Source organism: Amphiura filiformis, unplaced genomic scaffold, assembly GCF_039555335.1.
Source record: "Amphiura filiformis unplaced genomic scaffold, Afil_fr2py scaffold_22, whole genome shotgun sequence".
In the NCBI taxonomy this organism is placed as follows: domain Eukaryota; kingdom Metazoa; phylum Echinodermata; class Ophiuroidea; order Amphilepidida; family Amphiuridae; genus Amphiura; species Amphiura filiformis.
The window spans coordinates 85,679-113,095 of record NW_027305486.1 but is presented as its reverse complement, the minus strand read 5'-3'; the positions used below and the strand labels follow the sequence as shown (position 1 = coordinate 113,095).

General features: G+C 37.9%; 1 protein-coding gene across 1 annotated transcript; it reads right to left on the bottom strand.

Moving 5' to 3' along the window:
- Positions 1–8,146: 8,146 nt before the first annotated feature.
- On the bottom strand, positions 8,147–27,284 carry LOC140143504 (E3 ubiquitin-protein ligase TRAIP-like). The gene is given in 12 exon segments (XM_072165335.1): positions 8,147–8,385; positions 9,582–9,731; positions 10,728–10,926; positions 12,542–12,726; positions 14,085–14,172; positions 15,318–15,431; positions 16,027–16,121; positions 17,661–17,755; positions 17,758–17,827; positions 19,491–19,623; positions 20,802–20,955; positions 27,085–27,284. Coding segments are annotated over 11 exon segments (1,341 nt in total). The 5' UTR covers positions 20,900–20,955; positions 27,085–27,284; the 3' UTR covers positions 8,147–8,271.
- Between the last annotated feature and the right edge of the window lie 133 nt (positions 27,285–27,417).

Below are 27,417 nucleotides of genomic sequence, written 5' to 3'. Positions count from 1 at the left end.
GCTCTGGGCCCCCACAAATATATGTGAAAAGTTGCTAGTAACCCTAGGATGATTTAACCACGTACTAATAAAATCATTCCTTTATTTCAATATTTTGTGGAACTTTAAGGGGGTACTACACCCCTGTGGTAAATTTGTGACTATTTTTGCATTTTTCTCAAAAAATAATAATACACTGGTAATAAAAATTATGTATATTATTGGGGCAAGGAATCGAATTACTACACTGAAATTTCAGTGACTCAAGACAAGCGGTTCAGTATATATGATAGGAAACGAGGTACATGCTAGCGGTACCTTATTTTTTTATCATAAATAACAAACCACTTGTCTTGGGTCACTGAAATTCTAGAACAGAAATAGGATTCCTTGCCCCTATAATATATATAACTTTGTTACCACTGTGTTATTAGTTTTTGAGAAAAATGCAAAAAATAGACACAAATTTATTGAGGGGTGTAGTACCCCCTTAAGGGCTGGGGTATGAACGTTTGGACAGTATTTATTTTGGGACATTAGAGCACATCAGACATATCGAATTGCATTATGAATACGAAGAATGTCATTCTGATATGGCCATGCGTTTTGAACTGAACACCCAAAACGGGTGGTGGTGTCACACTTTTCGCCATGATCGTTTTGTTTTTTGAGCATATCTTTGAAAGTAAAGAAGCTATGGCAATAAATTTGGTACCAAATGAAAGCTAATATATTAATGACAAACTATGGAAAGTTACATGAAGGTATCTTGAACAGAAGCAGAATGTCATTCAATCCAATGACCCAAGACAGGGGTGGTGGAGGCAGCGGCTCATGAGGCAGCGGCTCACTATGTACAAACTCAATGGGGAAATTTCATTTTTGGAGCCTCGCAGTGCAAAAATGTTGAAATTTTCTTTAAAAACTAGTGTATATCAATAAATTTGGTATCAAAAGAAAGCTGACATTGTTATCTGAACTTTTATTCTGTAAAATAGTTGAAACAATAAACTGCCTTGAGCTAATGATAGGGGCATGTGCTTTGAACTTGACATCTAAAATGGGTGAGTGGCATCACATTTTTCACTGTGGTTATTAGTTTTTTTAATGTATCATTGGAATAATAATAGATTTGATAGTAACTTTGGTATCAAATGACAGCTAAAACACCATTATTAATTGTGGAAAGGTGTCAGTAAAATATCTTGAACATCTATAGAATGGGACTCAATCCAATTGGCCAAGGCAGGGGTGGTGGAGGTAGCAGGCACTCTGCACAAAACTGTAAGCCAAGTTTTCATTTTGGGAGCCTCGTAGTCGGTGTGCAAATAACATATTTGCTCTTTTCCTTAAAAATTAGTGTTTATAAATTTGGTATCAAAAGAAAGCTGACATTATTATCCACACTTTTATTTTGTACAAAGTTAAAATAGTTAGCTGCTTTAGGGTATATGATAGGCCAATGTCCTCCAAGACAATAAGAAAAATCAATTCAATTTTGGTCACTTTTTGAAGGGTTGTATCATTTTACCAAAGTGATAACCCCCATACATTTATATATTGCAGGAAAGCCCTTACTCTGATCAATAAGAAAATGACATAAAATAAGATGCAGGGGTAACACAGAAATGTTAGTGACATTATACCCCTGTACCACTGTCAGTTGATGTTTTGTCTCATTCACATAAATGTAGCATTTGAACCTTACATCTGACAGTGTTTCTGAGTCTCTTGTTGGATTCCTTGTTCAATTTCCTTTCAGAAAATGTATACTTTTAACATGCTGGGGGTATGGTTTGAAAAATATGGGCATTTGAAGGTGAAAGAGTGTCGCGAATTTCAAAAATCAGTGTGTGACAAAAAGTTGGCGAGGTTAAAACGCATGGCCATATCAAATAATTTTGGATTTTTGAAATTCGCAATTTAATACACATTTTATGGCAAATCATTAAAAATTGATATTTTTGATATTTAACACTACTCGAAGTAAACTTTATAAATCTGATGATTTACACTTAACGTGTATGTAGGTGGGATGAAATGCCGACGATCAATTGAAAATTTTGACCTTTCGTATTGAAGATATGGATTTTTTTTCCCAAAACACCAAAAAAAATTAGGTCTTTTTGGGAAAAAATCTATATCTTCAATATGAAAGGTCAAAATTTTCAATTGACCGTCGGCTTTTCCTCCCTGCTACATACACTTTAAGAATATATCATTAGATTTATATAATTTACTTCGAGGACTAATATATATCAAAATTTGAAAAATATCAAATTTTTATAATTTGTCATAAAATTTGTATTATATTGTGATTTTCAAAAATGAAAATTATTTGATATCAGAAAGACATGCTTCAGTATTCAGAATGCAATTCGATAGGTCTGAGGTGCTCTCATGTCCCACAAAAAATACTGTCGAAGCATAATAAACGCTCATTTTAGATCCCTTAATTCCATGGATTTCCTATCCAAACTTGCACTAGGGCACACAACATGCTCATCTATCAGGGGCACAGAAAAACCCCAATACATTTGTACATTCATTGAATGACCTTCGGAAATTTGGGTACAAAATCTCTGCAACTTGAGATCAAATTTTGCACTATGATTATGTAATTGAGGTTATTGGACTATGCCATTGGGATGAAGCTATTGTTTACCATAGTATTGCCCCTCAACAGCAGTGGCGTAGCCAGGGGAGGAGCTGCCCCCACCCCTGTGACGGTCTTGCCCCCTGTGGGATGGTGACCGCCCCAACATTTAAGACTTTTTTTGTGTTTCTGACCAAATTTACATTATATTTTGCCATTTTAACCTAACAAGTACCAATTTATTCACTTTCTGTACCATATTTCACCAGTTTAGCTTCAATATGGCAAAATTTTTCACGCTCATTTGTAACATTAACTGATTTTGTCGCCAAAAGGTGCCCCCCCTTTAAAATCTGTCTCCCCCCCCCCCCCTGAAAAAGTGCTGGCTACACCACTGCTCAACAGGTGTATAATAGCTTAATGAAAGTCTCTCAAAGTATGCAAGTATGTATTTTTGAACCTTATAAATCTCTTAATGATATCATGCAATCATAAATTAATGTTTATTTTCTGATTCAAGTAAGATTACAGTGTACGTTTCGGCAACTAAGGTTGCCTTTTTCAACACTATATGAGATGCCAGTGCTACATGCAGTCAACTGCCCATCCTGATGTCACACAGGAGGAGGGTCTATGATGGTTTACCACCTGGGAGTTTTCCTGAACCAATTTGCAGTCACTTTAAAAACAAAAGTAAGTGCCCTTCATCATACAGCATATACAACATAGATCAGGAAAATCGGTAGATGTCTCATTTAAGACAAACCATCACCATATGCTAATTAGGGTCAGGGGTTACCGGGGTTAGGGTCAGGGGTTAGGGTTCGAGTTAGGGTAAGGGTTAGTAACCCCTGACCCTAATTAACACAAGGCGGTTCTCGAACCACGAGTCTCGCCTGCTTTCGTGACCGCCTGCTTTTGGAATTACTTTTGGTAGAGGTAAATGAATTTGGCGGTTATCGGCTGGGCACGATTATCTGGCTGATGGTGACTGTACCCACCAAGTGTCATGCCCATGCAACAGTTTTTACTAATTTGACTTCAGATTACCCTGGTGGACTCGAAATGACCTTCCCAAAATTTGGCTTTAAATGTTGACTGTACCCACCAAGTGTCATGCCCATATGACAGTATTTACTCATTTGACCTCAGATGACCCCTGGTGACCCAGAAATGACCTTCCAAAAATTTGGCTTTAAATGTTGACTGCACCCACCAAATTTCATGCCCATATGAGAGTTTTACTAATTTGACCTCAGATGACCCTGAAATGACCTTCCAAAAATTTGGCTTTAAATGTTGACTGTACCCACCAAGTTTCATGCCCATCCGACAGTTTTACTAATTTGACCTCAGATGACCCCTGGTGACCTCGAAATGACCTTCCAAAAATTTGGCTTTAAATGTTGACTGTACCCCCCAAGTTTCATGCCCATCCGACAGTTGTTACTAATTTGACCTCAGATGACCCCTGGTGACCTCAAAATGACCTTCCAAAAATTTGGCTTTAAATGTTGACTGCACCCACCAAATTTCATGCCCATATGACAGTTTTTACTAATTTGACCTCAGATGACCCCTGGTGACCCTGAAATGACCTTCCAAAAATTTGGCTTTAAATGTTGACTGTACCCACCAAGTTTCATGCCCATCCGACAGTTTTACTAATTTGACCTCAGATGACCCTGGTGACCTCGAAATGACCTTCCAAAAATTTGGCTTTAAATGTTGACTGTACCCACCAAGTTTCATGCCCGTACACCAGTTTTTACTAATTTGACCTCAGATGACCCCTGGTGACCTTGAAATGACCTTCCACAAATTTGGCTTTAAATGTTGACTGCACCCACCAAGTTTCATGCCCATACGACAGTTTTTACTAATTTGACCTCAGATGACCCCTAGATGACCTCAGTGACCTTGACCCACTAACCAATACAAACCGGTTCTGTCTCGGGTCAAGATGCACCCACCCACCAAGTTTGAGGAACGTGCAACCCCTAGTCTCCAAGAAAATAGGCGGAAGGCAAACTTTAACCAAAACTTTAACCAAATTTGTCACATCCACACACACACACATACATACACACATACGGAAAAGTGATTATATAGTCTCCTGCCTTATCAGGCGAGACAATAATGGTGATGGTTTGTTTTAAATGAGACATCTACCGGAAAATCTCCAGATAAACCAACTGGCAACACAATGTTTGACACTGGGAAACAATATAGTGTCCTGATGAGCAGAATGTCGATATCTATTGGAAACAGCACCCAAAGGTCTGTTCATACTACGCCGCAATTCGCGGGCGAAGTGATGTAATAATCGGATTAACTACTATAGCAATAGGTGAAAATAAATAATTCTTGATTATATCGCGCTGCACTAGTATGTTCACGCGGTACCTCTGCATTGAACCATATCATACTGATCACTCACACCTGTAAGATTAGTATCTTTGAAAAGAGCGTTATTGTATTCAATTCATGATTGCAGACATACACAGGTGACTGATGAGTGCAACCTGTTTGTGGTGCAGCACGATATAATCAAAAATTGTTTTCTCATCTATTGCTATGGTAGTTAATCCGATTATTACATCACTCACCAGCGAATTGCTTTGCGGTGCGTTGCCACACTGCATCGTTCTGCAAAATAGTGTATTGCGGTATCGCGATGAGTTGCATTGAGTTGAAAAAAAAAGTAATCAATATATTAGCAACGCACAGCACCGTAAAGCAATTGTTTTGTGGCGTAGTATGAATAAACCTTAACTTAATAAAGAGCTGAATATAGACTTTCTAAGCCTCTCAGAGACAATCTGGGAAAGAAGTACACATTTCGTTGGACATTGCTTTTGGAGCAAGAGCGAACCTGTTGCCAAACTGATCAATAAGGACACAAAAACATGGAGATGACAAAGTATTCCATACACTTGCATCTCATCTGGTGTTGAAAAATGCAACAGTACTTGCCAAAACATACCCAACTCAAAAAGTGTATTCCACTCAGATCATCAAAAAACAACCTTTGTTTCTACAGATCCATAATTTTAAAGGGAGTGACATGATATATTTGCAATATCAAATACTTTAAAACTTTAGGTATAACATAAAATATTGCCCCTTTCAATTATTCATTCAAAAAGAACACGTAAAAGTTCCTTGTAAATGCGACTAATTCCTTATGGAATTTATTGACATTTATGATACCATGATACCCATCATGATCATGTACATGTAATAAATTGATATCAAATAAGAAATCTTATTTCTCTCATTAACATTGATGTAAATGGCATTTCCGAAAATTTCATCAACAAACTGTTGAATTAGTCTCAAACGTCCACAATCGAGACTAATAAGACAGTTTTTTGATGATTCTCCAGAAATATACCGATTTGGAAGTTTGGAACGCCTAATTTCTGTATGTTACATGAGAAAAATATGATCTTTCACCAATACCAAAATCTGCATTTTGATGGGGTAAAGTGGGGTGATGAGGCTGTCAATCAGGTTACCCACCTTTAATGAATCTATGGACTCTATCATAAGCATCACTCTGATAGGATATACCAGTTAAATACACAAAATGTACTTTTGGTCCATATTCTAAAGCTACTTTATTCTGTTAAATTATACAAATAACATATATGTTGAAGAGGTAATAATTATATACAAATTTACTTTACATAATCTGTTACAAATACACATTGTAAAAAGGTTAGTACCAAAGTTAGTATTAAACTTCTACACCTGAGCACCAATGATGCAGCGGTTCATCACACCATATCACTCGTACATAAATTCTAGACAGTTCATTGGTTGACTACCATTTATAATTTTTACCATCAGCCTCTCCGTGTGATAGGTTTTACCATCATAGTGCTGCGCCGTAGTGCGCTTGCGCCAAGCTGTGCGCTGACTTTAGACTCGCCTATTTAGTTACGGGGTGGACCCCTAAATGTGAAGTATATCACGGCAAAACATGGTGTTATGTTGATGAAAAAATGTATTCCCTAATTAAATAGTATTTTTAAGGAACAGAATTTATGTACGAGTGATATAAAACAAATATTAACTGTCTTAAATTCGTGTAATGGTCGAAATATAATCACTCGGTGAAAGATGTATTCCAGCGAGTGGAATGGAACAATCAATCTTTCACCTTGTGATTATATTTCGACCATCACACTCATAGACAGTTAATATTTGTATAATATGCAATAGCACTATAATTTGCCATAGAAGTAGTGATGTAACAGAATTAGCAATAGATGAATACAATTTTTGAATGTTTTGGCCTGCACTACAAGTAGGCTGCACTCATCACCTGTCATGTCTGTGTATGTGTACAATCATAGATTAAATACAATACCGCTCTTTTCAAAGATGCTCATCGTACAGGTGTGAGTGATGTCAACATAATTCAAAATTGTTATAGACTTACGATCCAGGTCTTTATGCCTATTCTTTGATACTCAATGGTGCGATGCAGAGTTACAGCGTCCATCTAGTGCATAATCCTCTTCAGCCCTACCACCATTCTAACCATGTTCCTGATTGGCTCAATAAATCATAATGGTGTTCTTATAACCAATCATAAGGTAGTTAGTACTCATTGTGTTAACCAGGTATATGATGATTGATGAATCCTCAACTCCATACAACCAGAGAATGAACTATGTTGCCATTCTTACCATGTTGCTGATTGACTTAATAAATCATAATGGTCTTCTTGTAACCAATCAGCAGATACGTACTCAGTGTTAACCAGGTATCTGAAGAAACCTCAACTCCATACAATCACAGTATGAACTCTACCACCATTCTCCATGCAACCACAGTATGAACTATCAGCACTCAGGCTTCTTCTACCCTGCAGAAGTACACTTACCAGATTCCTATAGCTGCCACCCCCATAGGTACACTGCTGCCGAGCAACTTCATTGGTACTAGACTAAGTACCTGTGTAGGGGTCTATTGCCATTTGGTCTAATACCATTTCGTCTAATTCCCGTTTAGTCTATATTCAATTGGTCTATTACCAGAAAGGCTAATTGCCACTTAGTCTAATAATCATATAGTCTAATGTCCATTTAGTCTAATATTGTTTGGTCTAATAACCTTCATCCCGATCTAGTCCCCTACATATTTGAGACTTATTCCGTATTCATTATGTGATAAAGATTTGTGGGAGTAGATCGAGAGTCAGGTTTCTGCCCTAGAGTAGCCACATAGTAGCCCCTGGGCCTCATGGAAGAACAGAGGATACCTTAAAACATCCACTGAATGAGTAACCCAGGCAAAAGAAGAAATAAAACAAACAACGTAGCTGGACAGCAGTGTACCTCTGGGGTCAGCAGCAAAAGGAATATGGTAGCGTACATATTCTGTGATATGTCCACCCTGGCCAGCGCCTTGTACACCATCACAAATTATCTAGATGCCTGAAAAATCATCTTTTACAGAAGGCTTTCACAATTTGTAGTCATCTTCACACACATTCACAAAAGAAATAAATCAAGAAAATAAGAACCTGTTGACAGTTAGATTTCTTGAATTGTAAACAGTTTTGCCATAATTGAGAGAGGTACATTATTTTGGCACCCCCTGTAACAATCCAATATGGTCACTTATATACTCTTCATATCCTCTTCTGGGTTTTCAATGTTTCACAAGTCTTCAGCTAGCAATCATAAGAATTTTTCCAGAGTTGGTAGTGGTGGTGTGGTCTTAAAAGCGAGTCCAGTCTTCTTGCGTAGTGCTGTGACAGCTTTCCTAGCCACCGGTTTGGAGTTGGCGAAACTCTGAATTTCTACGGTTAAGGATAATAACTTCATTTATGTCCTGTAAGATCTGGTTTGACCTCAGAATAAACCTGACAATGTTATAAAGCAATCTGCATTCCTGCCAAACCCTATTACACTAAATTCTTCAGTCGTCTACATATGTGTTCGACTCGTACTATATCGTATAGTGTACCATGCTGTTGTGACAAGATTGTGCTCTGAAGTTCTAAAAATATGTGTTCAATAACAAACGCGGTCAAAAGGTAAATTAGGACACAACTGCGCAGTCTCGGATCACCAGACACTGGAGGAAAGTCTGACACTTTCTTAACACGAGTTTCTCAGTTGTCAACCCAGAAAGTTGACAAATGAGAGCAGCACTAGCAGTCTAAAACCCTGTACTACTTGAGCAGGGATTTAAGGATGGAGAAATACATTTGCTATTCCAGTTTAAAATCCATACACCCCCTATGGAAGACACGACCTTACTCTCCCACAAGGGGGTTTAGATTTCAAATGGAGTGGCCCATTCAGGTCACCCCGTTTGAAATTCACACTCCCTGTGTGGAAAATTAAGGTCATGTCTTCCAAAGGAGGTGTATAGACTTCAACTGCAATATAGCCCAGTGGGCATTCAGCATGTTTCTACTGTGATTTCACCATTACTGTGGTTTGTTTTGGGGCAGTTAACATGCTCACTATAAACAGATAGGTAATAAGTTTTGGTGTGCTGCATTGCAGAGACTTATTATTAGCCTTGGGCATTGCCAGTGTTTTCCATATCACGTATTGTGACCAATTTTAAGCTTCAAAACACGCAAATTTTACTTTTTTTGAAAATCACTCAATTTTGAGGCTATCGCAATGAAATTACTTAAGGTAATACATGATATATATTACTTCACAAGTGTATTTCAGATTCTAACAATTACTAATGAGTGAAAAAAGTTATGGACCTGAAATAAGGTATATTGCTGATAGCGATCGATGGGCAAACGTGATGCATGCTGGGAATGAAAAGGGCTCAAAGCTATAAAATTTGTCATGTGAGATCGCGAATTTGAGCCCTTTTCCTTCCAAGCATGCATCACTTCTGCATATCGATCGCTATCAGCAATATGCCTGCCACTCACTAATTTTCACTGTTGGTAAATTAATTGTGAACAAAAATATGTTACAACCTCTTACATTACAATAACAATAATAAAGGATACACTCTTGAAGAACTTCTCATGGCCTCCCATGCCGTTGTAACCTTTCTTTGTAATTGACTGGCTTTCTCTAAGAGGTCTCTTGGAGTTAAATAGACTTGAATTACAAATGGCTGACATCACTACTGCATCATCCTCTTCTTGCTCTTTTAACTGCGAACAAAAAAATGTAAAGGCTGGTATATCAACTGACGTTTTTAGGAGCGTGTTTGGCAGTTGGGGCAAACACAACAGCAATTTTGCAGTAATGTTTTCTGGTGTAGCTAAAATTTGCCTAAAACATTGAGAAGAGCAAAGCTTTGAACAAAGCATATCAAATGAGCGGCAAAACCGATCTTATAATATGAAATAGATTAGGTTTTCCAAACCTGATTTTTTTTTTGCATATTTGTAATGTTTACACATGTCCTAACTTACACTTAGATGGAATCAGCCAAATTTGTTGTGCTTGTCAGGTCACCAGAGCGATTTTGACATGTCATATTATTATTCACACATTAAGTCCAACATCGAACTGCATGTTAAACGGCCAAAATAGCCAGTGGAGTTTCTTTCACGTTTGCCTAAAGGGGACAGAAACCTTTCCTAACAGTTATTACTAAAATCATTTCATTATTTTAAGTAAAGAATAACAAACTTAAAATTTGATGGAAATCTTTCATCATAGCTTTAACAATTGCCTGTCTCTTGTATGCTGAATATCATCACTGCTGATGGACTTTGACGCATTTTCTTCGTGCAGACAACTCTAATTTGGAACAAGCTAGTCTGCAGAAGTAGTTGCAGCACCATCTGTCAATGTTCTCCAGGCCATAGCTCTTGCAGCAGTGAGGGTCTTGCACCCCACTGCTACTCACCAAGTCATTTAATCAGCTCTCCCATTCTTTTTACTTGCACCGTTTGTTATTCTGCACTCTGCACATTTCTGGGAATCATCGCCTTACTCCATGGATAAGCTTACCTTTGTTATACCATTTTTCACCCTGATGTGACAGTGACCTCAACAGGCACAGCTTCAAAATGCTAGCGTTTGTTCAAAGCGCTGTCATACACATGTATGCGCTCAAAGGGTGAAAAATGGTATAGTAGAGTAACACTTGAAGACTTGAAGGGTAGTTTGTTAACTATAGACTTCTGCACAGAACTTACCCTCTTTCTTTTAGTTGCAGCAGAGGTAGTCTTGATATATGGCACATTAAATTCTCTGCAGTCAGTTTTGGCTTGTATACTGGGGCTTGGTTCCAGAAATGTTGGAGTAGCTGGGCTTCCTGGGTTCATGGTTACATCATCCAGATCAATGGACTCGTTCCCACTCAGATTTGGTCTTTGTAGAAGGCTAGGTGCAGGACTACAATAAAAATGAGGTTTTATTCGTTTTATAATATTTCTGAATACATCTCAGTGAGTTTACAGTATGATATCAGCCCTTGATGTTTGAGGCGAGCGATTGTTCTCGCTCACCACTGTTCGCCCAAACTAAATTTCTAGTGAACGATTTTCCACTCCCCATTAGACACTAAAGATCACTCGCAACAAATCACCCAAAATTGAACTACATTCAAGTTACAGCACTTTCAATGTATGCGATTTATCGTAATAACTTCACCTTAATCCCTTAAAACGAAAGAGAGGATGTCAACAGTGCGTAAGTGTTACTTATTGGTATGAATGATCTTTTACACCTAGAGAGTGATTCAGCTCTGAGAGTGATATAATTCGACCACTCCCCTAGCATCATGCTAGCGAATGACTGACCACTCGCTTTTAAAATCTAAACGGCAAGGCCTCTGATATGACAAACCCACCACTGTTACCCCATATCAGATCAATCTATGAACGATATAACAACAATACAGGGACTGGCACATTCTAGGCTGAATGCAATATAGATAGCAAAAGAATTAAGGTACCAGTTATTTTCACCCCTGTATATCCTAAACAAAGACAAATATATCATAATTAGAACCACCAGCCAATAGCTGCATCTTTTAGCTCGGAATTAAGACCTCATTCATTGAAATCTGTCAAAAAATAAAGACACTATGATCCCACATCCCAAGGAAGAGGCAAATTCGAAAAAATGCAGATTGCTCCATTGGAGGTCCTGTTGATTTGTATACAAAGCGTTCTCGATCAAGAGAATTAGCGCTGTGCTTTCCACTGATTAGAACACTAAAGTGCAACTTTTGATTTAATTTCTTTCTTCGGTTTTCGATCACTGTTTCTTTAATTCTCAACCAATTTAACAAATCAGAACTTAAATCAGAGCTAAAGGGCAGAGATATTGGCTGCTAGTTTTAATTTTGACTTATTTGTCTCTGTTTAGGATATACAGGATGAACATAACTAGTACCTAAATTCTTTTTCTGTCTGTATTAAAATACTACATGGTGAGGGGGAATAGGGCAAATTATTTTTCCAAGGTATACTATTAGTTACCCCCTGTTTGTTCACGAAAACTATTTATCCATATTATTATTTCATGTGAATATCTATCCATATTATTATCATGTGAGTTATTTATCCTTTAGTGAACATGAATTTTACTATCTGCCAACTTGTTCGTAAACTTTGCTGAAGGAATTTAGTTTGATAATCTAACTGAAAAGTAGGCTAGTTTCTTCCTTGCTATTTAACAGTGCATTGTGAAGTACGCGCCCGAGTCTTAGGATATGTTACGCAGATGCGGGCGTGTTAGGACTACGTAGTTAATACGGGAAATATTACCTGCCTGCCTGTATATTAATGAGTACGCAGGTAATACAGATTTTTATCCAAGTGGTGTTTGACCAATGAGATTACAGAATTCTTGTCAACTCAAGGATAATGGCTATTACCACGGAGAAAATAGTTGCCCTATTTCCCCAATATAAACCAAGTAGCATTTATTTTAGTACACCTCACTGCGACTCCCAGGAATGAGGTTGTAGGCTATTTCTTTGCAAAACAAAGCCACTTTTTACCTTTCCATGATTAATCTAGATATTGCACTTTTACTCCCCGAGCTGCTCGGCGACTCAAGCGCCCTTTGTAGAGTGGCCATCTTGTCTTTCATGGCGGCTTTCTCTGCCTCAACCTGATTGAGGTCATCCTCTAAACTTCTCAAACGTTTCTCAAGTCTTTCAACCTCAAGAGTCCTTTCCATCACCTGCGAAATGAGAAAAAAATAACAGCACAAAAAACATATTTTGTTATCATTGGGATAAAAACAAGGAGAGTGTTCACTGTTGTTCCGAGAAATCAACCTTAATCTTTATCTGTGCCTTTTTGCACAAATTGTTGTTAAAATCTCAACTTTTTTCGCTGAAAAATGAACAAGTTTTATTGAAAGAATTGTCTTGATACTCAGTAGGCCAATGGGCTATTCCAGTTGAAATCCATGCACCCTGTATGGAAGACATGACCACACAGGCAGTGTGAATTTCAAATAGAGTTACCTAAATGGGCAACTCCATTTGAAATCTACACCCCCTGTGTGGGAGATTAAAGCCTTAATGTACGATCTTTTTAAATTTTTAGATTTTTCTTTTTTTCTTCCAAAATGATAATATGCAATCATTATGAAAGTTCCCAATACATTTTGACACGCAAAACATTGGAAATTTGCAAGGAAACAACATCATAAACTTCACCTCTATCACTCGAAATATCTCGCACTATTTGGATTAGGGCGGCCTCAGAGTTAGTCTCCTACGCAGCCAGTTTGGCTACGCTCCCTCCACATGTGGAGGGAGGGCAACCAAACTGGCTTCGTAGGCGACTACGATTTGAGATTGTTCAGACATATTATCATAATCTAAAAATTATGATAATATGTCGGACTAACAGAAAATCATCCCGTTTTACTACAAATAGGGCAAATTTGACAGTTTGCTCATAGATTTAAGTTGGAACATGTGTAAGTATTACAAATATGCCAAAAAATCGGTTTTGAAAAAAATAAAGGTATATTCTGAAAAAAGATTGTATATTAAGGCTTTAAGTTCATGTCTTCCATAGGTTGTGTGTGGATTTTAAATAGAATGGCCCATTGTTGACCTCATGATGGCATTTGGCTTAAGATTATTTTTCATGCATTGTAAAACTTTAGAGGGAAAAACAAACTAACAAAACGACCAACTGACTGGATCTCCAGATTTGTCCCATTTTATGAGCAACAAAACTATTTTCTTTGGCTATCATAGTTAGATAAGCAATGCTGGAAGGCACATACAACTTGTTTACATTCGTTGATGAGTAGGAAAAACCTCCTATGTAAATTTTCACCATTATTCATTTGGCAAAAATGGGAACACTTGAGTACAAAATATCAAATTTGAAGGTATTTTCATTTTGCACAGGAAATCAAACACACTTAGCTGATAAAAAAAGCAACATCTTTTAACAGTTAGGCATTTTTTGTGTCCCCTGCAAATTGACAATACCTGCAAAATAAGTGCAAATTTACATAGGTTTTTCCTGCCCAGTAACGTTTTGCATTTCAATTTTTTGCCCATGAATACTTACCTTTTTGCCTTTATATGAAGTTTCTTTCTTGAGCCTTTCATTTTCTTCTTTTAACCTCCTTTTAGAGTCTTTTCCATTTTGAAACTCTCTGCAATGAAAAATAGTTCACAACATTCATAAACTATAGACTCAACAACTCAAAAAATGAAATGTGAATGAAGTTGACAATTTGGCAATAATTTTCCAAGTTTGTAGTCAGATTTTACCTTTTTAAATATTTGAAGATCTTGCAATTCTCTTGTTAGGGCTGACATCACGAAGGGGAAAAAGGCTTGTAAAACCAGTGTGCGCATGTGTAGTTCCCCTTCCTCGAGCTGGTTGCTATGTGTGCACTTGTGCAATGTCCGACTGAGTGAATGTACTTAATTCCTTCAATGAATCCATTTAATATTATTTCAATTATTAGTTTTGTCGAAAATTGTGTGAAAATCAGGCCTATCATGGACAGTGTTTGAGCTTCCTGGTCTTACAACTTATCGCGATATGATCGATATCACAATACATTTTTCCATAATATCGCAACATGGAAAACATTGGCAATGCCCACCCTTATATCATAGTGTTTCTTTGGAAAACATTTGATTATCATCACTTCCATCACTTGCTGTAGACAAGATACCACAAATACAGAAAATTGCATCTTGCCCTTAATCTAGAGTGCGAAGTTTTCCTATTTACAGAAAACAGAAGAAAATCACAGAATCGGAGGTACAACACGGAAAATGCCATTTTTGTATGATGTGACAAAAATTGTTAAAAGATAAGAGAAATGAATGTTAAAAACAATCATGAGTTGTGTATGTCAATTTGTATGATAAAAATACTGTTTAATAATACCGAAATAATGGTATATTACCAAGGTATGAACCCCCAATATGCCTCTAAACATCGTAATAGTCGGCCTATTATCGTGAGAATATTCCAATCAGAGCATAATGATCGCGATATTGAACACTTTATTGTGACATTAATATCATTGTTTATACATTTTAAGGTTTATTCATGACACGGATTTACAAATTTTACAACACAGATTACAACACAGAAAATGGATTTTAGAAAACGGTAAACTTCGGACTCTACCTTAATCTTAATGACTGAATACAGAATAAATCACAAATGTTTGAGGACTCGGGTAAGATCCATGTTTTTGCAAAAAGATACCGCAACTGGGTAGAAAATGAAGTGAGTGCGGTTGACAGGACACTCATCATCAACTTTCATCAGCCTTACCTCTTGAGTGCTACACAGTAGGTTGCCAGTTCCCTAGCTGCTTTAGGCCCATCGCCAGATTCATTCAACATGTCTTCAACTGCTTCAGAGTCCCGGGTTATTACAAGCTGAAATCTGGCAGAAAAAAAAGTTGGACAAGAATTAAGAAAAACATGAGGTATGGTATGAGATGCAAATTGCCTGTAAAATGTAAAATCATGCTTGCATTGCTGCTGTAGTAATTATTCTAGTTTTGAAAGAATTATGCCTCCCTATTTTGGCTATAAACTGTTATCCATGTTTGGGGACCATAAGACATTTGTCACAAAAGCTATCTGCAATTCCATCGGACATCAGCGATTCTTTTCTCACCTGCAGCAAATCTGCTTTTAAATCTCAACTAATGTCTCACTATATGGATCACAATGATTAAATTGTATTGATGCCTTTTTTACTATTTTTTTTGGCTATTCTACCTACAAATATCACACCTACATACATGTACATCACTCTTATCGACTCTCACTAACTGATTCACCACACCCACAAGACACCCTCCCACAAATACTCACACCTTTGCTCACATCTCACACTATATAGCCTTTTTTGTGTCATGCTTTGTGTATGTAGAGTTCCCCTGAGTCAGGAGCACTGCACTTTGCAGTGACTGATCTTTTGTGCTTTTAGTGCTCCCCTGGTAGCTCAGCAGACTTCAATTTTGTTGTTTTACCTTTCAAGCAGTTGAAGTTGTTCTCTCAATCTCTTGGCTTCTTTCTTGGCAGCTTTAGCTTCCTCCATCTGAAGACTCAGTAGTGACAATTGTTTCTATAAAATACAATACAGAGTATCAAGCATATCAATTCAATTCTGTCCCCATTCACGAGGACATACCACTGCCAATGCAGGTGTCTTCAAGCAAAGAACATCAACTCAACAATTGGAATGTCTTGAATCTCGCAACTTGTGACTTTACGCTCATTTTTTGTGGGAGCAGGAGCAGAATCAGATCACATATTTAAAAAAAGTCCCAAATGAAGGTGTAAGTCAATTTCTTAATCAAGAACCTATTCTCACATGAGTACTGTTGTTGTTGGACGTTAAAATGGAATTGTAATTGACCATGATAATGCAATTGGTATTCAACCAAACCTAAATAGTACTATCTGTGGCTACTAATACACACATTTCACACTTTCATACAAATGTAAGCTGCTTGTGCTATTTACACAAATTGACACTTTCTTACACGTGTGGGCTATTTGTGTAATTGGAAGTCAATTTTGCCTACATGGGGCTACCTGTGGCTATTTACAGAAATTGCAAATTTTCTAACAACTCTAGGCTATGCAATTGGAAGTAAATTTTGCCTAAATTGGGCTATATTTGTGCTAAATTACAAATTGAACACTCCTGTAGAGTATTCAGACAATTACAGGTACATTTTGTATTAGTAGGTTTATTCATAGCTATTTGCAAATATTTTACACTTTCTTACAACAGCAGCTATATATATATTTGTGATATTCGCAGAAATTGCACACTTTCTTACAACTGTGGCTATTTGTGCTATAGCAGAAGTAGTACTTTTAGTAGGCCTGGATCCATACCATGGCTATTTCAGGGGTATGATTCAAAGCTTTTGAAATATCCTGAAAGTAGTAGAAAATCCTGAAAAACAGTGTGAAATTGGGCTAAAATGCCACAAAATGGACTGAAATCAATAATGTTGCGTAAATTTTGGCCAAAAAAATGCAGGAAATCAGGAAAAATCCTGAAGAATCACACCCCTGCTATTTCCACAGATTGCCCGCACGATAGTACTCCTATGCACAATATTATTCAGTTTCAGCGCTTTCGTGATTTGGTAGAACACATGGATTGTTCACAGCTGTATACCTCACTTAATGTGTCACCTTTATTTGATTTGTTGAATTCAACTGTGTCATTGTCTACAGTGTGTTTTTAATAATATATATACGTTTACTTGGAACTCAACAACTTGTTGTTTTGTCTTCCTTCTGTCCTGTTGTTTTCCTACATGCCAAGACCGATGTACGGACCAGCTCCAGTAATAGTTATACTGATTTTATACAGAAGTGTCATAAACTATTTCCTATAGAAAGTGGGCTATTAAAGTTGACATCCTAGATGGAAGACATGACCTTAATCTTTCACACAAGGAGTGTAGATTTCAAATGGAATTGCCATTTTCAGGCAACTCCATTTGAAATTCACACTCCCTGTGTGGAAAATTAAGGTCATGTCTTCCATAGGGGGCTGTAAGGATTTTAACTGAAATAGCCCTATCTCTGAATGTACCTGTACTAAAACATGATGATTGTAAAACCTAAAGTGCGTCCGTACCTTTAGTGTGTCAGTCGTTATTTGCTCGCTGGCCAGCTTGTTAGAGATAGTTTTGATTTTGTTCTGCTTTTTCTGCAGTGTCTCGCAAACTCGGATTTTTCTTTAAGAAACTTTGCCTTCTCCTGGTCTTTGCGGGCCAACTCTGCGCTAAGGGTATCCAACTCATTCTGAAACAAATAAAAAAAAACATATTAGGAATATTAAGAGTGTTACAAAATCAATCTTATGTATGTGATGCGATCAAACAAAATCAGTCTGATATCGACTCAAATGAAATTCCACATTTATTTAATAGTAGGAATCTGTAAATTGTTGCTTGACTTATAGGGGCCACCAGGCCATTTAGCCAGTTCACCACCTTCACCTTCAACTGTAACGATGACAGAGAGAACAGAATTTACATGGACAAGTTTCAACTTCAACTAATTCTCTAAGGAACTTGAAACAAAACTTGGATGGCATCTTTAACTAAAAACCCCTTGTTTAAAAAGTATAAAAAGTTACTTTACTGCGGAAATCCATGTAAAGAAGTATTTCGTGATCCTAGCATCCACTTTTTATGACATTTTCAGTAGATATTTACGAAAAAAGCTTATTCCCAAAATGTCAGTTGATTCCGATTTTGTGTTTGCGAGTTATGCATGATTATGTGTATTACACTGCTCCATAGGCCACTGTTGTAATTTCGTTCTGGTATACCAGAACAAAATTAAAATTTGACAATATTTTTTCCAGTGGTATACAAATCTCAACTTTTTTTGAGAAAAGTGGGGGGATGAGGCTGTGGATCACGAAATGCCCTTTAAGTCATTAAGTGCACAACACCTAAAATGATCCATGCAGAAGTAGAAGTTCTGAAGTTTTCCAATTCAACAACATAAAACCATGAATGAGGCCTCAGAAATGGAAAGAATGTTGGCATCACAGTTCACACTGAAACCTTCCAGTTTAACCATGCAAACATTGCAACCACTTGTACATGTAGAATTCAGGACCGAGTCTCCAAATGCAAACTGACCTTTTTAAATACCAGTACTCTTCTTCGGGTACAGGGCGTTAGTCCGACACGCCGCTAGTCTGACATGCCGCTAGTCCGAATCTGAAATGCACTGTACCAGTCCGACACGCCACTAGTGCAAATCTAAAATACACTCTGCCAGTCCGACAAGCCGCTATTCCGAAACTGAAAACCACTGCGCTAGTCCGAAACCGAAAACCACTGCGCTAGTCCGAATCTGGAAAACACTCCTTCAGTCTGACACTTCACTAGTCCGAATCTAAAAAACACTGCGCTAGTCCAAATCTGAAAACTATTGCGCTAGTCCGAATTTGAATTTGGGAAACACTGCATTATTCCGATATTCGGACTACGCTGTGGTTTTCAGATTCGGACTATCGCTATGGTTTTCAGTTTCGGAATAGCGCAGTGTCGGACTGAAGAAGTGTTTTCCAGATTCGGACTAGCGCAGTGTATTTCGGATTTGGACTAGCCGCGTGTCGAACTGAAAAAGTGTTTTCAGATTCGGACTAGCGGACTGTTGCAGTGGTTTTCATTTTTCGGACTAGTGCATGCTTTTTCGGACTAGCGCAGTGTTTTTCATTTTTGGACTGACGCATAGAGAATTTGTGTAGTCTGACTAGCAGTGTGTCGGACTAGTGGTGTGTTGGACTGAGTGACTAGTGCCCCCCCCCTCTTCTTCAACTTCATCCCAGATATGAATGAATACCTTATATACCTACATTAAATTTTGTATTGACATCATGAGATGAACAAAAACCTTTAATTTTGTATCATCCTCTGACATCATTATCCCAGAGATGAATACCAACCTTTAATTTTGTAGGGTCTACATCCTCCTCATCCTCATCCGGCTTCTCCCAATACAACCTGATAATGGTTCTCATTGTAGATTTGCTCCGGCACTGGGGGCATGTTGATGAAGTTCGCACCCATCTGTGAATACTGTGAACAACAATTGCAGTTAAACCCATGTTACAAGAGTCTCAAAGCATCACTGTTGGTACAATTATCGAATAGGGTGCAACTTGCTAGACTTGAGTCCAGTCCTCGTTTACGGAGTTTAGGATTAGGGTTGGGGTAGGGCAGTCAGTGACAGTGAGTCTTATAATAAGACTATTCGGCAATTGCTCCTCACTGTTTATAGGAAGAATGAAAATCAAACACATCCAAGTTCCAACAACAATATCACTTGATTTTAAAACCAGATTGTAACTTGCATACAAGGAATCAGATGTTCTCATTCCGTGGACAGTACCTTTAAAAATTGAAGCAGAAAGATCCATGAAAAAAGCAAAATCACAGGTCATATATATTCGCCATCCTTATCTTTCACCTGTTTAACCAGTCAATAGCTCAATAGCATCAAGTCCTATTGTGCTATTGACTGGTTAAACAGGTGAAAGATTAGGATGACAAATTATATTATGACCAGAGATTTTGTTTATTCACAGGTCTGTCTGCTTCGATTTCTCAAGGCACTAGATCCACGAAATTTGGCAAAAGGTTGCATGCATATTCTAGTTACACAACCAGCAAAATGTTACCTTTGCCATGGTTGAGGTTAACAGTTAACAGGGTTGGGGATTTTTTTTAAATTTTTGTTTAAAAAGCTTTTTTGATTTAAATCATTATTTTTTTAATTCCAAGAGCTGCTTTTTTTTTTTAACCCATGATAAAGTCGAAAGAGACCAATGGAATACTAGACACATGTGCAATCCCATCGGCTATCAAAAACTCAAAACATGTTTTTAAATGTTAAAATTTCAAAGACAAAATTTGGTAAAATCATGAAAAAAAAACCCTATTGAATACTGTACCTTGAAGATGAATTTTAGCAATTGATTTAATCCAAAAGGTGTAGAAGCATTATAAATGAAGTAAAGCAGTCAATTTAAGAATGAAATTAACTTAAATTGATCAAAAATGGTAAAAATCAAAGTTGATTTAAATAAGCGATTAAAAAATCATTTGATTTAAATCATGATTTAAATTGTCCTGACAGTTAGTGAAGTAAATTATACAAGATACACCCATTGACCATTATAAAAAACACCATGCAGTCTTCAAACTGGTATCTTTATCCCAACTTTCACATGATCAGGATGAATCAGACAACTTACCATTCTTCATGAAATGTGTGTCCACAATTACAGGCAGCGATTGGCTTTTCTCCTTCAAAGCCCTCAGTGCATATGGTGCAATTTGAGCGAATCACCATCTTGGTGATTCAATGATTTCTTGTGCCGATGATATACAGAGTGTGCTCTCAAACACCTGTAAAATAGAAGTAGAATATTAATTCCTTACCTCACATTACTACTAGGCGGGTTTTTCATGGCAGGACTCGGATACGAATACAGACATGGACACGGACACATGCCACAGATAAATCAACCCTTTTCATTGCTAATAAAATTATAATAAATAAAATTGCTAATAAATCCCACTTGAGAACCCACTTGAGAACAAAATTGTAAAAATATACATTTTGTTATAGGCCTAAAATTTTGTGCACAAAAATGTGTTTCCGTACATGTACATTAAGTCTTGGGTTACTCAAGGACTCTAGCTTCGAATTTGCACACGATAGTTACGCATTCAATGCTAGAGTGCGTTGCTAGCCTATCGTTTTTCGGTCGGACAGGTGGTTATTTATTCTGTTAATGTTGAAATTTGGATGGAAGTTATTTCGATGAGTCAACTGCATCTTTTGAGCAAGATTTGCCTATTTTGAACAGTCTAAAATTTTGCTGAAGTATAATTTGAGCAACATTTTTGATGCAATCGCTTGTCATGCTTGTCCAATCGGCTGTGTTTACTTCTGAACTTCCATTGCTTCACACGGTGTCATGCACATGCATGCTTCAGCGAATCCGACTAGATTTTGAATGCAATGGTCATGGTCTCTAGCCTAGAATGTGAAGCTATCAGACAATCGGTGAGCAAATTCTTGGCTAGACTTCTCAAGCAAGTCTTGGGATGTAGGCCTTAAATACACATACTGACAAGAATTGGAAGTCATGGAAGTAGCGGCGATCTTTTCTTTTAGACCACCGAGCTATATAAGGTTAAAATCTCAAATTTATCAAATTAAACTTTCGCATTAAGGTTAAACATGTTTTTAGCAATACAAACATACCTTTTACTTTGTCAAACAAGCTTCATTTTGTTCCATAATCCATGTTTTTATCGCAATTTTTGACGTAAAAGAGCTGAATGCAAAACCGGTGATGCAAACTCCAAAACTTTTGCGTAGCACGAACGCTAGATGTACGCTCGTTTTGATGATGATTTACGCTCGCGTATCAAGCGCGTTTGACAGGTTTTTACTGCATGCCGCAAATCTGCATATTTTTTATTCAAGATGGCAAATTTCTCGAAAACCGCGATGTATTTTTATTTACAAAATTACTTCATTTGACAAATTCTTTGCCGCTTTCCACTTATCTGATCATCTTTTTTTGTGACGGAAGTGATGCTGATTTTATGAAGGTATGTTTCTTGCTTTTCCGATAATTTTTTATTGTTTTTAGAGGTAAAACTTTCCTAGCAAAATGGACATTTTCACTTGTTTTCAAAAAAATTTTCATCGTAAAAAGCATCTAAAAAATCTTTAAAAATACAGTGACCTACCTAATATTATTAATCTATGTTTCCGATGATATCCAAGAAGCTGAAATATTGTGAAAGAGGGCAGGGTTTTGAGTAATGAGGAAATTACGGGTAAAATACATTACGTTTTTAGAAATTCACTAGTATCTTGAATAAATGCAGAATTGCGTCACGCAGTAAAACAATGTCAAACGCGCTTGAAAATGCATGATACACTAGCGTAAATTACCGTCAAAACAGCGTACCGTACATTAAGCGCTTGTGCTACGCGAAAACTTCGGAGCTGGCATCACACTGGTTTTGTTACCGGTACCAGCTCTTTTATGTCAAAAATAGCTATAAAAACATTAATTTTGGAACAAAAAAAAGCTTGTTCAATGGAATAAAAGGTATGTTTGTACAGTTGAAAACATGTTTTAACCTTGTTGCGAAAGTTTAATATGATAAATTTGCAATATAGCTCGGGTGGTCTAAAAGTCAGGATCGCCAGGAAAAGATCGCCGAAGTAGCGACCTTTCATGATTGACTAAAATAATTACAAAGACATGAACATGTGAAAATTTGTTGAAATTTTTGAGCTGCGCAGTGTGTACACGTGTATCAGTCCAGGCATTGTGACAATGGCATGAATGTCAACAATAGTCAATCAATTGTCATGATTGTACCAGGGATTGTACATCATCAGAATCATACATGATGCATGATTCTGCTTCTGCTTCTGCTTCGTAATTGGCACCGCCTCCGTAGAGTATCACGCCAATGGAGGGTCAGGGTCAGTTAGTTATGCTGCAGATGTGTTTTCAATCTTGCTTTGAACTGTGTTGTTGAAGTAGCTCCGATGACATTGGGGGGCAGGGCGTTCCAGTCGACTATAGTTTTTGGGAAATATGAGTTCTTGAATGTTTCTGTTCTGGCATCCAAATGTTTGTAACACGCTTGATGAATGCGGGTGCTCCTTGATGGTATCAGCCTTTTATTTGCTGCGTTGACAAAAAGTTCCTGGTTTCTGATTTTGTATAGGTTTGTTAATCTTGAGGCTTTCCTTCTTTCTTGAAGAGTTGGCCATTCAAGGTCGCTAAGCATTGATGTGACGCTGCTATGGCGACTGTAATCACCACATACAAATCTGGCATGAGCGTTGCACTTTCTCGATTTTGGAGATGTTTTTAGCTGTGTAAGGATCCCATATGGAGCCGGCGTACTCCAAAGTTGGCCGCACAATTGATTGGTAGGCGAGAATCTTTGTGTCTTTGGGTGCTGCATAAAGGTTCCTTTTGACTAAACCCATGACGGAATTTGCTTTTTTCACTGTTTTGTCAATATGTGTATTCCATGACAGGGTGCGGGAGACTTGACGCCAAGGTGCGGGTTGGAATCAACCGAGTCAGTGTCTGTCCACATAAGGAGTAATCAAAGACTTTTGGTGTACGTCTGGTGCTAGTCATTCTGATGACGGTGCATTTGCTGGGGTTGAATTGCATGAGCATTTCTGTTGCCAGAGTTCAAGATGGTGTAAGTCTTCCTGGAGGATCTTATGGTCAGCTTGCGACCGTATGGTATGATAGAGCAAACAATCATCGGCGAATAGCCTAATTTGCGACTTGATGGATTGAGGCAGGTCATTAATAAATAGTAGAAAAAGAAGCGGTCCCATGACCGTACCTTGCGGGACACCTGATATCACGTCTTCTGCCACGGATTCCGCTCCGTCGACCACCACTTTCTGCTTCCGGCAAGTAAGGAAGGTCTTGATCCAACTATGTATCGGCCCTTTGATTCCAAGATGTTCTAACTTTGACAAGAGTCTTTGATGGGGAACCATGTCGAAAGCTTTTCGAAAGTCTAGTACCACGATGTCGGTTTGATAGCCTCTGTCAACATTGAAAGCTAGGTCGTCGATGGTTTCCAACAATTGCGATTCACAGGAGCGATTGCGCCTGAATCCGTGTTGGACATCGGTAATGATATTATGAGTGTCACAGTGATCCATGATGTGTTTGAAGATAACATGTTCCATGGTCTTACAGCACACTGATGTTAGTGATACTGGACGGTGGTTTGATGGTAGAGATCTATCACCTTTCTTAAACAAGGGTGTAATAAATGCTGTCTGCCAGTCTGTTGGTAGATTCCCTGTTTGCAAACTTTGGGTGAAAAGCGCTTGAAGGAGAGGAGCAATCTGTTCAGCACATTCTTTTAATATGCGAACCGGTATATTGTCTGGGCCGGAGGCCTTATTTGGGTTCAGTTTTTGTAAAAGTTTTTCAATACCATCACCTGAAAAAGCCAAAGATGGAATTGTTGGCTGTTTTCTTGAAGACATTTCTGGGATATCACCTGATGTTTCATGCGTGAAAACAGATTTAAAATAGTCAGACAAAACATTTGCCTTCCCTTGAGGATCAGAGACGGTGCCGTTGCCTGATTTCAGAGGACTTATACCACTCCTGTCTTTCTTGAGGTTTTTTATATACTTGAAGAAAGCTTTCTTATTTTCTTCTGTATCTTGGCTAAAAATGTTCTTGATGTGAGATTTCTGCGTTTCACGGAGAGTCTTGTTGTATAACTTTCTGTGTTCTCTGAACTTTTCCCATAGTCTGTGATTACCGCTTTTCTTGGCTTTGTTGTAGAGTCTTTGTTGTTTTCTTCTCATTCTATGAAGCTCTCGGTTAAACCAAGGAACGTTGTATCTTGTTGTACTCATCTTACTAGGGATAAACTTGTCCATCAGTTCAAAAAGTTTGGATTTGAAACTCAACCAGTTACTCTCAACAGTGCGATTTTGGCAAACCTCTAAGTAGCTATCAACATATTCCCCAAGGTCTGATTTCAATCCATTCATATCACCCTTGCTGTATAGAAAAATCTTGCGAGGTGGTTTCTTGTGAACTTCCGGTTTCAGCGATGAATCAACCAAGACTGCATCATGGTCGCCGAACCCTGGAATGACAGTAATGGCATTGGTCAGCGATGAGTTGGATGTAAAGAATAGATCCAGTACATTAGCAGTGGTTTTCGTAACACGCGTAGGTTCTAACTGAATCTGGTCCAGGTTATATTTATGACATAGATCGAGCATATATTCTGATTGGCGGGCTCTCGTAGCACCAGACATGACTTGATGATCCTCCCAGTTTACATCTGGAAGATTAAAGTCTCCACTCAACCATAGAGTAGGCCTATGTTGCTCTTTGTATTTCTGTTGCAAGTTACATAAAACCGAGTCAAGGTTATCAAATGAGCCACATCCTTTTTCGCTTGGCGAACCATAAAAGGCAACAACGTGGAGAAGTTTCTGCCCTTTGATTTTAACTTGGACAACCATAGTACTGTCACTTATTGACAGATCTTCAACGAGTGTTGCAGGTATTTCTTCTTTAACCAAGATGAATATACCACGACCTTTGTTGTTAGTAAAGGATCTGTAACCAGGAGGGAAGAGCTCATTATAGTTCCCACCAAAGGAAGAAGTTAGCAGAGACTCTGTTCCAACAATTATGTCCGGTTTTAGCGCATCAACGGAGTGGAGTAACTGCTGTTTCTTGCCTTTAACACCTTGGAAATTTGCAGATAATAAGCGCAATGTTGAGGGTTTAGTGTTCTTTTTACGAGTAGATTGAATTGGTGATGAAGTCGCTGTGGGTATTGGACCCTTGATTGGATCTGGGCTTGCACACGTTTGATCAGGACCTGGGCTTGCACACATTAGATCAGGATCAAGGCTCGAAAAACTATTGGACGTATTGATGGCCCAATTGGAGAACAAGGATGTACTAAAATTCGGTAAACCACACGTGCAACAGTACCAGGAAACATTTGTCATTCCCTCATAAACACATGTAGGCATGTTCATACAGTCTTGATGAAACCACACTTTACACTGATCACATTGTATGCCAGCTGTATTCCATGTCACATTTCTTTCACAGATGCCACATGGCCACTTCACTTTACGAGCTGTCTTATAAGGGCCAGGATTTAATTCTATGTCCCAAGAGCTCAGCAGGATAACCATGAACAGGTAGCCTTCTTTCATGCTCATAACCTTCTTACTGCTATTCAACAAAGGGTTTACATGTAAAGTCATATTTGTATACAACATGCTTGTATTGTCATAACGTGGCTGATGAAATACCAGAACATTATTTGTGGTTGCTGAAAAGCCATACGATGATTTGTTGTCAAAAGTGAATTCTACATCATCAGCATCATGCAATAAGGCGGACGTAGATCTGATGTACAATGTTAATAGACAAAATAGTAATACTTGCAGATTATTTCCCATTTTTTAAGTCGACTATTGGAACTGGAAGCCCTGCCCCCGCAGCGGAATTTAGCAACTCATGGTCGCCATCTTGGCTGCGTAGGTTGTTGAATTCTACACCAGTTGTTTTACAGCAAAGTTATTGTGAAAGTAGCTGGAAGTTTGTGCAGGTTCGGCTGATGTAAATATGCCGCGTGTGGAATAAAACACTTCCCAAAGTTAGATGGAAAGATATTACAGTTATTTGGGGGGAGAATGAAAACCCAAAAAGGGATTTCAGAGAGATTTTCCTCTCGCCGTATTATGCCACACGTCCTGACTTCGCAGCTGACCTCTGACCTATGATTTATAAATTTAAATTATTATCATGTTAAAGCCTTAATGTACGATCTTTTTAAATTTTTATTCCTGTCCCTAGAAAGGGACTGGTGGATCAAACCTATGTAACTCATCGGTCTGACAAGCATGACAAGGTCAGGTCATTAAGCTTAAATATCATGAATATCAAACATGTCAAATTAACTCACCTTTCTTGCCTTTTAATGTCATGCTTTTATTGACTTTAAAACTCTCTTCTTTAACCTAAAGTTACAGCTACATAGCCTTAACTTCCGGATGTATATTTAATGTCATATCTAATAAATGTATGAAGAATATATATAGTTCGATTATTAAATACGTTGTTTTCCGGAATTAATCAGTATTATTAAAAAATGGCGGGCGTTTAGAGTTGGGCGGTAAACATCATTCCGTTGGGCGATATACGATATTTTGGGTATGGCAAGCCATTTGCGCAATAAATGAATCGTCCGTCTGCAAACTATTGTTTTATAATCTTCACTGATTCAATTTTTATTCTA